At 48.1% G+C, this 14349-nt stretch overlaps 1 protein-coding gene across 2 annotated transcripts in view; it reads right to left on the bottom strand.

Moving 5' to 3' along the window:
* LOC133131021 (E3 ubiquitin-protein ligase Arkadia-like) overlaps positions 1-14349 on the bottom strand; it is a 52479-nt gene that overhangs the window by 11002 nt on the left and 27128 nt on the right. For both annotated transcript variants that reach the window (XM_061246099.1, XM_061246098.1), the window contains exons 4-7: positions 8238-8395; positions 5502-5684; positions 4752-5137; positions 807-1059 (exon numbers count right to left, since the gene is read on the bottom strand). In XM_061246099.1, coding sequence (XP_061102083.1) covers positions 807-1059; positions 4752-5137; positions 5502-5684; positions 8238-8395 — 980 coding nt within the window. The remainder of the gene's footprint in view (positions 1-806; positions 1060-4751; positions 5138-5501; positions 5685-8237; positions 8396-14349) is intronic.

Below are 14349 nucleotides of genomic sequence, written 5' to 3' on the forward strand. Positions count from 1 at the left end.
ATCCAGTAATAAACTTGCATGTTTAGATGACCCCACTTGAGATACACATTGAGTCAATCAATATTTATTTAGCATAGCACCATTTACAATCAGATTGTGACAAAGTGCATCACTGCAGGGAACTTTCTAGAGGGAATAAAAAGCATTCAGCCCATTTAACTGTGAGAAAATATTCCCCGATCTCTAGAATACAAAAACCAGTTGAACTGTTGAAAAAGCTCACGATGATGTGAATTGAGAAGGGGTACTGCTACTCCTACACCACCTACAGTGAGTGTGTGTGTGTGTGTGTGTGTGTGTGTGTGTGTGTGTGTGTGTGTGTGTGTGTGTGTGTGTGTCAGAGCCAGCGTGTTCTCACGGGAGGGGGTTTGGTAATCACAGGAGGGGGTTTGGTGCTCACGGGAGGGGGTTTGGTAATCACAGGAGGGGGTTTGGTGCTCACAGGAGGGGGTTTGGTGCTCACGGGAGGGGGTTTGGTGCTCACGGGAGGGGGTTTGGTGCTCACGGGAGGGGGGTGTACTCACGGGAGGGGGGTGTACTCACGGGAGGGGGTTTGGTACTCACAGGAGGGGGGTGTACTCACAGGAGGGGGGTGTACTCACAGGAGGGGGGTGTACTCACAGGAGGGGGTTTGGTGCTCACAGGAGTGGGTTTGGTACTCACAGGAGGGGGGTGTACTCACAGGAGGGGGTTTGGTACTCACAGGAGGGGGTTTGGTACTCACAGGAGGGGGGTGTACTCACAGGAGGGGGTGTGGTAATCACAGGAGGGGGTTTGGTGATCACAGGAGGGGGTGTGGTACTCACAGGAGGGGTGCAGGTAGTGCCTGCAGGAGGAGAGTTGGGGCTGGGGTTGGTGTTGGCTCTGGGGCTGCGTCACCATGGCTGAGCCATACGCCTCCACACCGCCGGCCTGCCCCGGCCCCAGAGCCTGCGTCCCGTACGCTGGGGGCCGCGAAGACGACCCCGGGCAGCAGGGGTCAAAGGCCGAGGTGCCATGGAAACCACCGCCATTCCCGCTTCCCCGAATGGCACTGTTGCTCAGGTCCACTGGCAGAGTCTGTCAGAGAGAGGGGAATTACGCGGTTAATCATTACCGCCAAGCGCAGCTGCCCTCCGCACACCGGCTTATGGGCAACAGGCAGATCAGAGGACCTTAAAGGTGCTCCTCCAACTCAGTCTTCCCTCCCATCTCATCATGCTTTATACTTATTTGCCTATTTTATCTGTGACTTCCTGTTGCCTTGGATGAACATGCAAAAAAAAAAAAAAAAAAAAAAAAAATTATTGTCAACTGTCTATGGAACAAAGCTGGAATGGAATGACAGGACATAAAAAACAAAAGAACTGGAGGCTAAAAGGGGGTCTGAAGCACTCTCGCACTGGGGCACTTTGGAGGGGAAACGCATTTCTAAAATGCAGGCCATATATATGGATGCAGGTCAGAGAGCAGCAGCGGCTGAAGAGCGCCCTCCCGTGTGTGATCTGCCCAGTTTAAGCGCCAAAACGCCACGGAAGCCAGAACAAAAAGCCGGCGAGCTTCCGGCCGCGCAAACGAGAACGCTGTGCTCCGGCCACCTCCGCTCCTGGGCTGTGGCCTGACCGAGACGGAGGGGGAAGAGTCGGATGCAACAACGCTAACATTTATACAGCGCTGTTATTCAAAGAGCTTTACAATGAATACTTCTCATTCACCCATTCACACACACACTCACACACCAGCGGTGAAAGGCTGCCAGGCAAGGCCCCGACCAGCTCGTCAGGAACATTTGGGGGTTAGGTGTCTGGCTCAGGGACACTTTGCCACACCCAGAGCAGGGGATCGAACCGGCAACCCTCCGACTGCCAGACGACTGCTCTTGCCTCCTGACCTAAGAAGAAGGGTGCTGAGGATTGAGCTCCAATCAGAAGTGGCCCTATTAATCGGTTAACTATGTGTGAAACACAACGTACCACTCCAATCAGAGTGGCCACGCCCCGTCTGTTCATTCTGCTGGGAGCAAGCTGGGGGGGGGCTGCAGCTCCTGGCCAATGGCCACACCCCTTCACATAACACGCTGAACATGTGAACTGCAGCCGCAGAAAGGCTTTAGCCCCATCCAAACATCACTAGCCAATATTAAGAGGGCCACTTCTGATTGGAGCGGCTCGGACAATAAGGACAATTATTGAAGCAGCATTCATTCTTGCTGCGGGAGAATGTTCCAGCACAAATCCTCACATGGCCTACTGTCAAAAACATGCTTGTGTTCGGCTCCTCCGGAATCTGTCAAAACATTTAGTTTTCAGTTTTATGCCCAAGCGTCATGGTAACTGTTTTTTGATACAAACCTTCTGCTAATACGTTAAATTCACCGCATGTAGTTGCGTCCTCTAACCCTCATATGCCAGAGAAATGGCAGGCATCCTTGCAGTATATTAAACCACATTGTTACATTTCCGTTTCGTAACACACATACATATGGGCACATTTGTCTAGGTTTCAAATGTTTACTCTCCTTTTTTACTACAGTTTTACAACACACATAAAGACGGTTTTATGGGCTTTGCACAACACTCGAGTTCATTCTAGTTGGTGGAAATGCCTAATGTTTATTTGATAAGGGAATTCACCAAAGGGGCCTGAAAAAACAACCCAGTCTCGCAATCTCAGCTTTATGTCTGAGCAAGAAAAACAGCGAGCAATTAACAGAGAGATCAATCTAAAATTCACTAGAAACCATGAAAGCTGTCCATGAAATTACGCACACTCTTATTTTTGCTTTACTTAAAATTAACATGGAGAATTTTTTTTATATTTGCTAGGCAATGGTGATCAGGTCTGGTTTGAAGCTGGAATAATTTGCACTACTTACAGAACTAGGAAAAACAGAATGGCATCTAAAGGACCCGGAGATCATAGGATAGCCAAAGAACCAGGGTAAATATATATATATACAGTACTGCGCAAAAGTCTTAGGCACCTATATAACATTCTGTACAGATAAGATTCTTTCAAAAAATAATTCAATGAACCAGAGTAGTTAAAAACTGAATCAAATCAATATTTTTTGTGACCACCCTTCGGCGTTAAAACTGCATCACTTCTCTGAGTGACCAACGCTGTCCTGCAGTTCTATAAGTCAATCAGCAGGGAGGTTGTTCCAAACATGTTGGAGAACTTGCCACAGTTCTTCTGCAGACTTTGGTTGACTCCTTGCTTCTTATATCAGACAGCCTTGATTAAGTTTTTACATTTTTATGTAAACAGTAGTCAATTACTTATAGTAATATGTTACTTTTTAAAAATGAAATACAAAAATGTCTCTGTAAAATTAAATCTTTTGTAAAATGAATACTCTAATGTGTTATTTTATACTAACACACACAAAAAAATAAACATATATATATAATAAAGTCTAGGTACCACAGACTTCTGCACAGTACTGTATAACTCCAGAGGCTGTAGCCAGTGGCCATTTACCTGCACAAGGCTATGACAATATTAAAATAAATGTCTATTTTTTTGCAACACTGTGAAGCTTGGAGGCTTAATAGACTATATATGGGTTAACAGAACAATGAAAAACAAGAAGATAGTAAACATGTTGTCCCAGTTAGCCTACTTGATGCCTGATGTTGGTCTTGGGAGCACAAATTCCTTTCTTGGACAAAGTAAAAAGATCAATGAATTAAAATGACCCAAGATGGGGAGAGGCTTTCGAGGGCAGACATGGAGGATATTGTAATACACACAAAGGAATAAATGCATTTCGATTCAGCTTCTCCTTACAGGGTAACAACACAAAAGATGAAACAAACAGAAAGCCTGCAACTCTCCTTAAAATGAAGGGATTTCCTTTTGTGGGAAAAATGGTCTTAAATAAAACGCTGACCAAAAGATCTAATATTAGACAACAAAAGATAGATGTATATAAATAAACCGACAAAGTAATCACAAACCGCCACAGCCACCGGCCGCAGCTCACGAACGAGAGGAAAGGAAATTAGCTAAAGAATGATGAGCAAGAACACTATTTTAAAAATCAGGACAAATACAGCCATCAAAACAGTCTGGTGAGCTTGTCAGCAGCACTCCCCAAACAGCAGTATAGAATAAATGAGGCGCGTTAATGTCATTGTTCCCTTTTTTAAATGTCCCTTCCCACCGTAACCAGTGAAGTGTGCATGTTAGCCACATACAGCACGCATACTGATTTTCTTCCAAGTCATCCCAGGTGAAAACAATCCCTGGAGAGTGAACTGGGTGAGCTGGGCTTTGTTTTTACCTTCAAATCACTAACTGTGTAATGAACTGCTCTGAAATGATTTGAATTAATTGCTAAGCAACAATAAAAATGAGCAGACCCTGTCCTGAACCTCTTTGGAGACCTCTGCTTGAAGGTGAGTGCAGGTCAGATGACCAACTCGACCTACTGGCCAGCTGAGCATCGACATCGGCCCTTTCCACGTCTTCCCATCGGGGAGTTTGAGGGTTTCTCTCACCTCTAGGGAGTTCTTTACCTCATGAGCCATTTGGAGGCTCAGGGCTAGTATTCTGCTACTCGGTGAAGTGTCTTTCTCACAGCCTTCTGTGAAAAGACCTGCTTTATTGAACCCCGTCGGGTAACGTGTCCTCTACCCATCCTAGTGACAGAGGAGCAGTGGGCAGCCACAGTGCAGTGCCCAGGGACCAACTCCAGTTCTGAGGCCATGGGCAATGGCAGGAGGACATCTAAAAGGGCTACATGAGTGAAACTGAACTGGCCCTACCTGGTCGTGGTACGGGCCACTGGAGCTGCCGACCCCCCCACAGGGAGCCGGCATGGCGGGGGGGCGCTCCAGGGGGCAGCTGGGCTCAGGGAAGGCCAGGGTGACGGGGGCGGGGGGGCAGCTGGGATCGGGGAAGGCCAGGGCGACGGGGGCCGAGGGGGCATGGTGGTGGTGGTGGAAGTGGTGGGCGTGGCCGTGCTGAGGGGGGAGGGCCTGTTGGGGGGGCGGGGCCTGCATGCAGCTGGAGTGGGCGTGGCCGAGAGGCAGGTGCCCCGGGGAGGGACCGCCCCCGCAGGGGGAGTGCTGGGGGCAGCAGGAGGGCAGGCGGGGCAGGGCCGCACCCCCGCCCTCCCCCGAAAACCCAGAGGAGCCCCGTCTTGAATCATCTGCAAGGCACAAACAATATTCACTTTAACAACCATTTTCATATTCATAAACTACGCACAATTAAATCGATTGAATCCTTGTGACTAAGGTGCCTGACTGGGACCTATAAGTGGTTCAAGCTCCAGTGTAACAGCAATAAAATCAGTGCAGCTGGGCCCTTGAGCAAGGCCCATATTGCCCCAGGTGGGGGGTGTCTGGGTCAAGGGCCTTGCTCAAGGGCCCAATGGCAGGGTTCTTTTTTCATTTAGGGACCCAACTTAATCTCTCCAGATGCAAATCAGCAACCCTATATGCTGACCGTGCGCTTGAATCAGCAACTCTCCAGTTGCCAGTCCACCCCACCACCAGGCAACCTGTCCTTACCCCCTGCTGCGCCACTGTGTGCTTGCACTCCCAGCAGGCCGTTGGGCAGGGGGGCGCCGCTGGGGGGTCCGGGGCCCTCGCGGGGGGGCTCTGAGGTAGAGGCATTGTGGGAAGAGGAGGGGGAGGCAGAGCTGATTGGCTGGGGGCGGGAGCTTTCGGAGGTAGTTGGCACTACGGAGAGATCTGAGAGCAAAAAAAAATAAAAAAAAATAATTAAAGTGACTGCAAAGGGGCTGGAAACTATAATAACACACATCTCAAGTTCGACAACAGTCTGTATCAACAATGTCAGGATCGTGGTCTGGACAGCCTCAGGGAGAGACGTGAGAGCAAAAAAATGGAATAACAGAGAAAACAAGGCAGAGATCAGTGAGATGGCCTATACACTCCAAGAAGAAGTCTGTCTTCTTGTAATGAGACTTAAAATCTTTTTTTGTCTGCTTAAGTAGAAAATATAGGCATTGGAGTCAAACTGTCTCACCTCATTTGCAGCATTTTGTCTTACTCAAATAAGAGTTTAAGCCTAAAAATAAGACTAAAATACTTGACTTTGCTTTTGTTTGTGCAGTGTACATAGTCCGGCCTGCCCTGGCTGTGTCCACGGTAATAGCCACTAAAGAGGAAGGCGACTCATTAGCATTCTTGGGAGCGCTTTCCATCTAGCTTTTCTTAATATGCAGAAATTAATTTCTCCTCCTCTACGGAATACAAATGGCGCGTTCGTTATATTTGGGCTCCCGTGGTCTCGTATCATCAATCGTTGGTGGGGGCTGGTCATAAAGAGAAAGTACTGAAAATGAATTAGTATCGCAAAGTGCTAAAGCGGCATTGAGCGGGCAAGACGAATCGTTCTGGCCGCAGGGCAGGTCTCTGCGATGCGGTTTATTTAGAGGAATCACAAAATGGCCACACCTGAGTGATGCTAAAAATAACACCAGCGGAGCCTGGAGGAACATATTCCATTTTTAATCTCCAGCATGGACAAGGAGAAGTGCTACCAGATGCATTGCAGCTCCTGCACTGCAAAAAGTGACCGTCTTAACCAGCCTTTTTAGTCTTGCAATAAGACTTAAGATCTTTTTTCTCACCTCATTGGCAAATGTTGAAATGAGTCAAATGTTCTCACCTCATTTGCAGTTTTTTTTGTCTCATTTAGCAAAAAAGTAATAGAAATAAGATTAAGTCTAAATATAAGACGAGGACGCTTGTTAAGACCGACTTTAGCCAGCCTTCCTATCCCAAGGGCCAACAAAGAAATGACATTAGCGCATACAATTAGATTTTATGAGAAGCCGTAACAGAACAGCAGCTAGAACGGTACAGGTAAAGCATGAAGAAGTGCTCCTTAGGAGGCTTGAATTATGATCAGTTCTTCAAAAATAAGACCACTTTAATTATCTATGTCTTAACCTTTTTTTAGTATATTATAAAACTTCACTGGAGGAAGACTTGAGTGTTCTGAAAGGAAATTGATTATTTCTGATTACTCGTGCTCACACGCACATTTTTAAATAAACTGTCACATCTGAGAAACGTTAATTGATTTTTTCAAAGAATAAATGAAACCCCACGGAAACTCTCCGCTGGGCTCAACGAACACACTCATGCAGTCAGCGTCTAATATTACCAAGCGCAGGCCATGCTGAAATGTAGAATCTGACAGGCCTTTAGCTCACTTAAATCACAAGAGGGGGGCATTAAAATATTGTGTGACAGCAGTTATTCTGTTGGGATGACTGTGAAACCAATTCCATTCCAATTCCAGTGAATTACCACTAATCTGCTCCCTCTCAACACTTCAATTTGAGCCTGACCTGGGAGTTGAGTCACTGCCATGGAAATCACACGCTTGAGTAATGGTGGAAAAATCTGTACAAAAACCATGGGAAATTAACGGGGTTATGGTACGTGGCTATGTAGTGTGTAAACGAGTCTGTGTTAGACTGCCCAAGTAAACGCGTAAAAGGCATGTGTGTAACAACAATTTGTGTGTGTGTATACTGCATGTGTCTTAGCTTCACTGTGTATGTGGGTACAGAGGATACCTGCAGACAGCTGCATGTTTTGCTTGGTAAATGGACTAGCTAAATGTGGATAGCATGGCCACCATTACGGCTCTTGCATTTCAGAATTCATGTGTTGGTGTGTTCATAATTATGTCGGTTCCCTTATCTGTATCTGACTGGTCGGGGGGAATGCTCATGCACAGCTTTAAAAACTGAGAATTTATGTGGATATAGTGAATTATTGAAAGCATGCTTGTGGCGAAATTGGTTCAAGTCTTGAAAGTTTCAGGTCATGGTATCGTAATCTGTAGCAAAGCCTCTTGGTTTTCAGCCAGCAGGTCTGGGAACGTGCGCTTTTAGCCTAAGTGAAGTGCATGCATGCACCGCCAAAAAATTACCTTCTTAACAAATTTTATTATTGTAATGAGACTCAATGCCTTATTTTCTTCCTCAAGTAGAAAACAACTGCTTGCATTAAGTTAATGTTAAGTTAATGACAAGTGAAATTTTCTTATTCAATTGGAAAATCTTGAATTGAGTCAAACTGATATTTTAGTGTTAAATAAAATAAAAGACATAAGATTTGCAGTAAAGAAAATGCTTGTGATTTTTGCAGTGTGGGACATGGACACCCAGTGCGATGCAAAGACCTGCCATGGAAACAGAATAAAGTGGTGAGGGCAGCGTTGGCGTGGAGCATGGCCGCCCGCGCGTGCGTAAGCGTCCTCACCCTCCTCGTCCACCGTGAGGTCCACCACCTCCCCGGCGCTCTGGCGCAGGGGCTGGATGACGGTGGAGAGGCGGTGCCGTCCGCGCGGCTCCTGGGCGCGGTTCTGGGAGCAGCTGGGGCCCCAGTGCATCCGGCCGTGGCCCCCCACCGAGCGCGGCCTGCGGAGAGAGACGGGTGGGCGGTCAGACCAATGGGAAACAACCTGGTGAAATAAACAACCGGGGACGTCCCCTCGGTGATTAACATCGGGTTCACACAGCACACAGCAGTGTTTTGGGGCGAAGGTGCTTGACTGGGACCTGGAAGGCTGCTGCTTCAAGCCTCAGTGTAGCCACAATATGATCAGTGCAGCAGTTGGGCCCTTGAGCAAGGCCCTTAACCCCACAATTTTGCAGGGGAGGGGATTGATCGCTGCTGAGTCTAATCAACTGTAAGTCGCTTTGGATAAAAGTGTCAGCTAAATAAGTGTAATTTAATGTTTCTACAGCAAGACCTTCAAATAAGGACTGGACAAACACAATAACCCGGAAAGGTTAAGCGAAGTGGACACAAGGGCGATTCTGACCAGCCGATGGATGAGCAGCCCATGTGACAAGCCAAGATGGGCTTTGTGGCCTAATCCTAGTCAAACATTCATAAGGTCTTATGAGTGATCAAAGCGATTTCACCATGCTCCACAAAACAGCAAGAGTGGATATTAACACACATTTCATTCAATGTTACCTGTAAATGTAAAACAGGTAAATTGGCTCAACTGAAGCAAGGTATTTTATTACATTACAGTCACTTAGCTGACTCTTTCTTTCATCCAAAGTGACTTAGTTGATTTAGATGAAAGCAGTAGGCTATAGGCTGCTACATACCATCTACATCATCTCAGGTGTAACAGTGGGGGACCAACCCCGACCAACTGTGTCACAGGTCTGCCCATCGTGTGTGATGCTAATGTGTGTGATGCTGGTGTGTATGATGTGTGTGATGTGTGTGATGCTGGTCCCCTCTTCCCTCTCTCTGCCTCTCATCCCCTCCCCTGTGACGATGTTCATGCAGTTCCCACCCCCCGGAAAACAGAACACATGGGAACACACACACACACACACACACACACACACACACACACACACACACACACACACAAGACATGCACAAACACACACACACACACACACACACACACACACACACACACACACACACACACACACAAGAACACACACACACCAGACATGCACAAACACACACACACACACACACACACACACACACACACACACACAAGAACACACACCAGACATGCACAAACACACACACACACACACACACACACACAAGAACACACACCAGACATGCACAAACACACACACACACACACACACACACACACACAAGAACACACACCAGACATGCACAAACACACACAAACACAAGCACATGTGCACACAGGCACCAGCAGAAACGCACGCGCACACGCACGCACACGCACACACACACACGCACGCGCACGCACACACACACACACACACACACACGCACGCACACGCACGCGCACGCGCACGCGCACGCACACGCACACGCACACACACACACCTCCTGGCACTGAGCTCTACCCCCTTAACCACAGATTGCATCATTAGCACATCATAACAAAATGATTAACAGACAGTGTGGCTGGCGTGGGAAGTCTGCGGGCTGGGGGGTGCAGGTGAGAAGATATCCCATGAGCCCTACGCTCATGACACCCCCCTGGCATCAACACCTTCACTCTTTCCTGACATTACCAATTACCGGCAGGCTGGGTAGACAACTGCACATGGCAAAGCAATGCTGAAATTAATACATATATCAATTGAAAAAGGACTTGCTAACAAAGAACACCTGCATATTCATCTTATCTGACAATGTCACCACCCTTTGTAATGAGTGTTAGGAAGTACCCAGTTGTGTAATGCACCACATAACAGTACACGGACATCGTCATTCATGGCGAGAGAACCTTAAAGGTCCGCATTTCTATTTTGGCAATTTAATACTATTCCACAAGGACTAACAAACATGTTGATGAGGTTCATAAAAAGAAAAACATTTAAATCCAAAATAAAAAACATTCACCGTTTCTTTCTTTTCAAGCAGGACATTTTGGGTAGGTGTTGGAGGTCTGCTCTGTCTTGATTGGTCAGCTGATTGGGAATGACAGAAGTGTCCCTCCCATCTCCTGCCCCTAAATTATCCGGCAGAGACTATACCATACATGTTTCATCCCCTCTGTTCAACACCTGCCTTGCAGTGAAGCCAGCATTCTAGTGTGCATCGCCATGGTGGGCGAAAAGTGGAGCACACATCTCTCTTGCCAGGATGTGTCCCTCAAATATAAACTGCAGCCAACCATTCCTGCTTTGGAAGGCCATGTAATGGGCGGCTAGCTGACCGGCAACCAGGTAGGGCACCCGACGTGAATGATTACCAATGACATTCAACAGTTTCATTAATCTTGGCTTGTTGGTTGTCCGCTAATAACGCAACGATTCCACACTCAAGGTTAAGATGTGCCTGGGAGTGTTCATGCAAATCGAAGATGATTGGCTGCTTTGACTGAAATCCAGAATCTACATCAGATTAGGATGCCAAAACTAACTGCCTTCTTTTGACTACTTTCTCGGAGCAAATGTAGCAAAATCCAGATTTAACATTTTATCCGCTTGATTGGGACACGTTAGACATTGCAAGCGACCGCGCACATAATAAAATTATTTCTCCAGTATATCAGTGTGCTTCTCACACCACAGCTCGGAAATGGCTTGGAAATGTTGATATCACACTGCTTCTCACCCTGAAGGTCTGTCAGGAAAATGTCGATGTCACCACATCTCACAGGAAAGCTCTCACAGGGAAATATTGATATTTCAGAAATGTGGATAATAAACCTGTGAGCAGAGCAGGCTGACAAACGCAGGGAAATATTGATTTGATTATGCTGCTCACTAAACCCATAACAGAGAAATGTTGATATTATTGCACCACTCACTAAATCTTAGACAGGGAAATGTTGATATTACTGTGCGACTCACTAAATCTTAGGCAGGGAAATGTTGATATTACTGTACCACTCACTAAATCTTAGGCAGGGAAATATTGATATTATTGTGCTACTCCCTAAAGCTTTGACAGGGAACTGTATATATAACGGTGTATTTAGTATTGCAAGCTTGATTTCAGCTTGATTCACAATCCCATTCAGTTCCTCAGTGGAACACAGTGTGTGCTGACAGGCACTGCTGTTGGACTGCTGCTGGCACTAGGCAGTGCAGGGGCCAGACCACCGGGTGACACCGCAGGTCAGTCAGACCAGGCAGACACAGGGGGCCGAGCGTGAGTCACAAACCCCCGCACCTCTACGCACCGGCGTCTGAGAGGGGGATTCCCCACCCGCTCATAGTAGCCCTGCTGGTTTCCTGTCGAAAGGAAAAATCTAAACAAAAAGAAACAAAGAGGAACACATTAAGCTCAGCCCACGTTCTGTCAAAGGTCACCTCCCCCGAGCACTTCCTTTCTGAGAGCGAGCAGAGCTGGCTGCTGATTGGTTGCTAGGCTCTGGAAGCGAAAGCAGTGCAGTCTGGCGATTGGTCCCTAGGCTCTAGAAGCAAGAGAAGTGCTGGCTGGTGATTGGTCACTAGGCTCTGGAAGCGGGAGAAGCGCTGGCTGGTGATTGGTCGCTAGGCACTGGAAGCGGGAGAAGCGCTGGCTGGTGATTGGTCGCTAGGCTCTGGAAGCGGGAGAAGCCCTGGCTGGTGATTGGTCGCTAGGCACTGGAAGCGGGAGAAGCGCTGGCTGGTGATTGGTCGCTAGGCACTGGAAGCGGGAGAAGCACTGGCTGGTGATTGGTCGCTAGGCTCTGGAAGCGGGAGAAGCCCTGGCTGGTGATTGGTCGCTAGGCTCTGGCAGGCTTCAGTGGGAACAGTGCTGGCCCCCCGTGTGCTCTGCCAGCCCAGCGCACTGCTCCCGAGTGCGGAGGGACGGACCTAATTGGCCCACGCACGCTTTTCCCACCGCTGCGTCGCTGTGCCGGGAGCCGGCGGGGGCTCGCGGGGGAACAGGTTCCTAACGCCCTCCGGGCAGAGCTGGGAATATTTTGGAATACCTGTTTACTACAGGGGTCTTCTGAGGGGAGTCCGGGGGGGTGTGGGAAAAACATAAACAAACACACCGCTGCCACGGCTGGGCAACCTCCACACCGGCCGTCGATACGAACCGTGCGCGAATCCTCAGAGGTCAGGGCGGCCTTACTCACAGCACAGCAGCGCAGAGTGTGTGGGGGGCGGGGGGTCATAGAGAGGATCAGGGCCGGGGTTGGCAAGGCTTGTGTTTATGGACTCTCAGCACACAGGGGTACGCAGTCGCACCGGGGGGAACGTGGCGTGTGGCAACCGCAAGCAAAACACACCACCCCGAGTCTCGCTGCCGCTCGGGGTAACGCGGGGCAACGGTGGAGAGGGAGAGAGCGATGTTCATTTCAATTAACCGCCAAACGGCAACCTCGCATCACTCTTGCATGGAGTTGCGTAATTAAATAGGACTTATGCAGGAGGTGGCAGCACTAAGCCACATGAAACGAACCACGGGTGGCACCAGTTCAGAGACTGTTGAAAGAGCCATTAAAGAATCTCCTAACGATGAAGATGCATGGATAATGGGTTGCGGTGTTTGTGGGTGTGTGCTGCGGGGGTTACCCAGGTCCTGAGTGACAGAACAGCGCTGCGGTGTTTGTGGGTGTGTGCTGCGGGGGTTACCCAGGTCCTGAGTGACAGAACAGCGCTGCAGCGTGTACACACACGTACGCATACGTGCAACTCCCCCACAACTTCACGCGCAGATAAACACACACACACACACACACAGACGCACATGTGTTCTAATGAGGAACAGAATGGGATTAGCAATCTAAACAAGCATGCTGTATCTCAATACTACTCTGACAGCCTAACCATGGGTGAATAGTAAAAATAGCTGGATATTAACAATGAACACTTCCATCACCCAAAACTACACACCTTCAGCGTGATGTTATCACAATGGAATTTATACAGTCATTAGTTTCCGAAGGGGGGGAAATATGAAATTTGTTTTAGGAGTGAAATACATTACAGCACGTTTTTCCCTTTATGAGAGCTTGGTGTACTGGCTAATGAGCAGTTAGGCTGAGGGGGCTTCTCTGCCAGCCTCACAACCAGAGCCGAGTTTACCCATCAACCCAACAACATCTCAACTCACATCACAATGAAAAAAAATGTGAAAAGAGAGCACAATCCATGGCAGAAATACACACACACACACACACACACCCCCCCCCACTATATACACACACACACTCCTTCTGCGGCTCTTGTCAACGGAAAACCTTCATTGCTCATCCTGTTGGTTGACCTCTGACCCCCACGCCCACGGCTCCCTGGAAAAGCCTCGACCGCACGGCCACTTTCTCCATGACAACGAGAGCGCCGACGACACCCTGGCTTTCTCCGAGCATACAGCACTCATTCATACCCAGGACCACCCTCCCCCCCAAACAAAAACACCACTTCGGGAAAGAGGGGGAGGGACAGAGACCCAGGATACCTCATCGGATCATAATCTCTCCACTACGAGACGGAGGGAAAGCAGGGACAAATGAAATCCATTTCTTTCCTGGATCCCAGGATTTCATTGGTATTTATTATCAGCCCAGTTCCATTGAACTCAGAGACATTTCACCCCAGTCATTTCAGTTGATGTACTGCCATCTACTTGTGTTCAAGTAACATCTGCTGTTCACGACCTGTGGAGTCAGCAGTCATGCCAATCAGAAACATAATTCTGTAGTATTTATATTGCAGTCATACACGGGAGTATAAAGCATAGCCCCAATTCTAAATTCTACACCATTAAAACAGCCATTATGAGTGCAATTTAATCTTTAAACTTCTATACATGACATAACCTCAAGTGTATCAGCTTATTTCCTGCCTAAACATAAACAGCCATCCGGCTCCATTGGCCTGGCCTGGCCCTCTCTTCTCCTCTCCTCTGTCATCCCTCGCTCACCAGCTCTCTCTCACACATCTGCTCCTTCCCTCTTCAT

Source organism: Conger conger, chromosome 6 (genome assembly GCF_963514075.1).
Source record: "Conger conger chromosome 6, fConCon1.1, whole genome shotgun sequence".
Lineage (NCBI taxonomy): Eukaryota > Metazoa > Chordata > Actinopteri > Anguilliformes > Congridae > Conger > Conger conger.